The 1,369-nt window shown below is 38.4% G+C and overlaps 1 protein-coding gene across 1 annotated transcript; it reads right to left on the reverse strand.

Annotated features, from left to right (window-relative positions):
* Positions 1-242: 242 nt before the first annotated feature.
* On the reverse strand, positions 243-1,202 carry LOC121963180 (glutamate dehydrogenase 1, mitochondrial-like; the record flags this gene model as incomplete). The annotated part of the gene is made up of 3 exons (XM_042513504.1): positions 243-367; positions 453-590; positions 1,065-1,202. Coding segments are annotated over 3 exons (390 nt in total), but the record flags the coding sequence as incomplete, so codon positions are not given.
* Between the last annotated feature and the right edge of the window lie 167 nt (positions 1,203-1,369).

Here is a 1,369-nt window from a genome sequence, read left to right on the forward strand (position 1 = left end):
AATGGAAGAATGAGAGGAAACAAGAGGAGGAAAAAATAAAGGACGAGAAGAGGACAGAAGGAGAGGACAGAAGGAAGCAAACAAGGAGAGGAGAGGAAATAAGGAAAAAAGAAAACAAGGAAAGGACAGAAGGACAGGAAAGAGGGAAGGAAACAAGGAGAGGAGAGAGGAGAGGTAAAAGGAAACAAGGAGAGGAGAGAGGAGAGGAAAAAAGGAAACAAGGGAGGAGAGGGGCGCTGAGTGAAGTTTACAGTCAGACGTCACGTCGACATTTGATGTCACTGACCGGGATCACCAGGATGTTTCTCTCCAGGAAGATTCGGTCGGCCTCGGGCGTGGTCGGACCGTTGGCGCCCTCGGCGATGATCTGAAACGATAGCAGGTCACGAGTGACGATCAGTTACGGGCCGTGTGTGTGTGTGTGTGTGTGTGTGTGTGTGTGTGTGTGTTACCTTGGCCTTGATCTTGTGTGCGTTGCTCTTGGTCAGCTGCTTCTCGCTGGCGGCGGGGATCAGGATGTCGCAGTCGGCCTCCAGGATGTTTCCTTCGTACGGCGTTGCGTTCGGGAAGCCCACGATGGTCCCGTTCTCCTGCAGAAAATAGAAAAAGAAAAAAAGTTTATTTAAAAAAAAAAATCTACTGCAGGACTTTTCTAATATTTGTACATTAATTTACATGTTTTCCACATTTTTCCTTACATTCTCACATTGTTTTTGTTTGCTAAACATGTAAGATAGAAAATATAATTTTTTTTTATGACAAAATTTTTTATTTTTATTTTTGTCATTAAAAGAAAAAAGTTAGAGCTAATACTCATGATCTAATACTTATTTGTTAAATGCATAATTATGGTAGTTATTAGTATGGTTTTATTAACGTTCATCCCTAGCTTTTACAAATACTTTTTCAATGTAATTTTAAGTTTTTAAACATATTTTTCTACATTTTTTGAAAATGAAAGTGAATTGACAGAGTGCCAAAAAAGTAATAATTATTATTCTGTCACGTGATTTTAAATATAGAATTATGAAAATTATGAATAATAGTTTGTGACCAGCACTGACCAGTTTGTAGTCCTCCAGCTCTTTGGGGTCGATGCCGTTGGGGTTCCAGATGTTTCCGTCCATTTCTCCGATTCCGACGCACTTTGCCCCAAAACGATGAAGGTAACGCATCGAGTGGAGACCGACGTTACCAAAACCCTGCAGAGCAACGAAAATAAATGCACAAAGAAATAAAAGGATAAAGAAAACAATTGAATGAACAAATAAATAGGCGGGAAAAAAGAAATGAGGATTCAATAAATAAAAACAAAAAATAAAATAAAATTAAATTAAATTAAATTAAAAAATGGGGTAGAAAATAAGTA

Source organism: Plectropomus leopardus, unplaced genomic scaffold (assembly GCF_008729295.1).
Source record: "Plectropomus leopardus isolate mb unplaced genomic scaffold, YSFRI_Pleo_2.0 unplaced_scaffold10280, whole genome shotgun sequence".
Lineage (NCBI taxonomy): Eukaryota > Metazoa > Chordata > Actinopteri > Perciformes > Serranidae > Plectropomus > Plectropomus leopardus.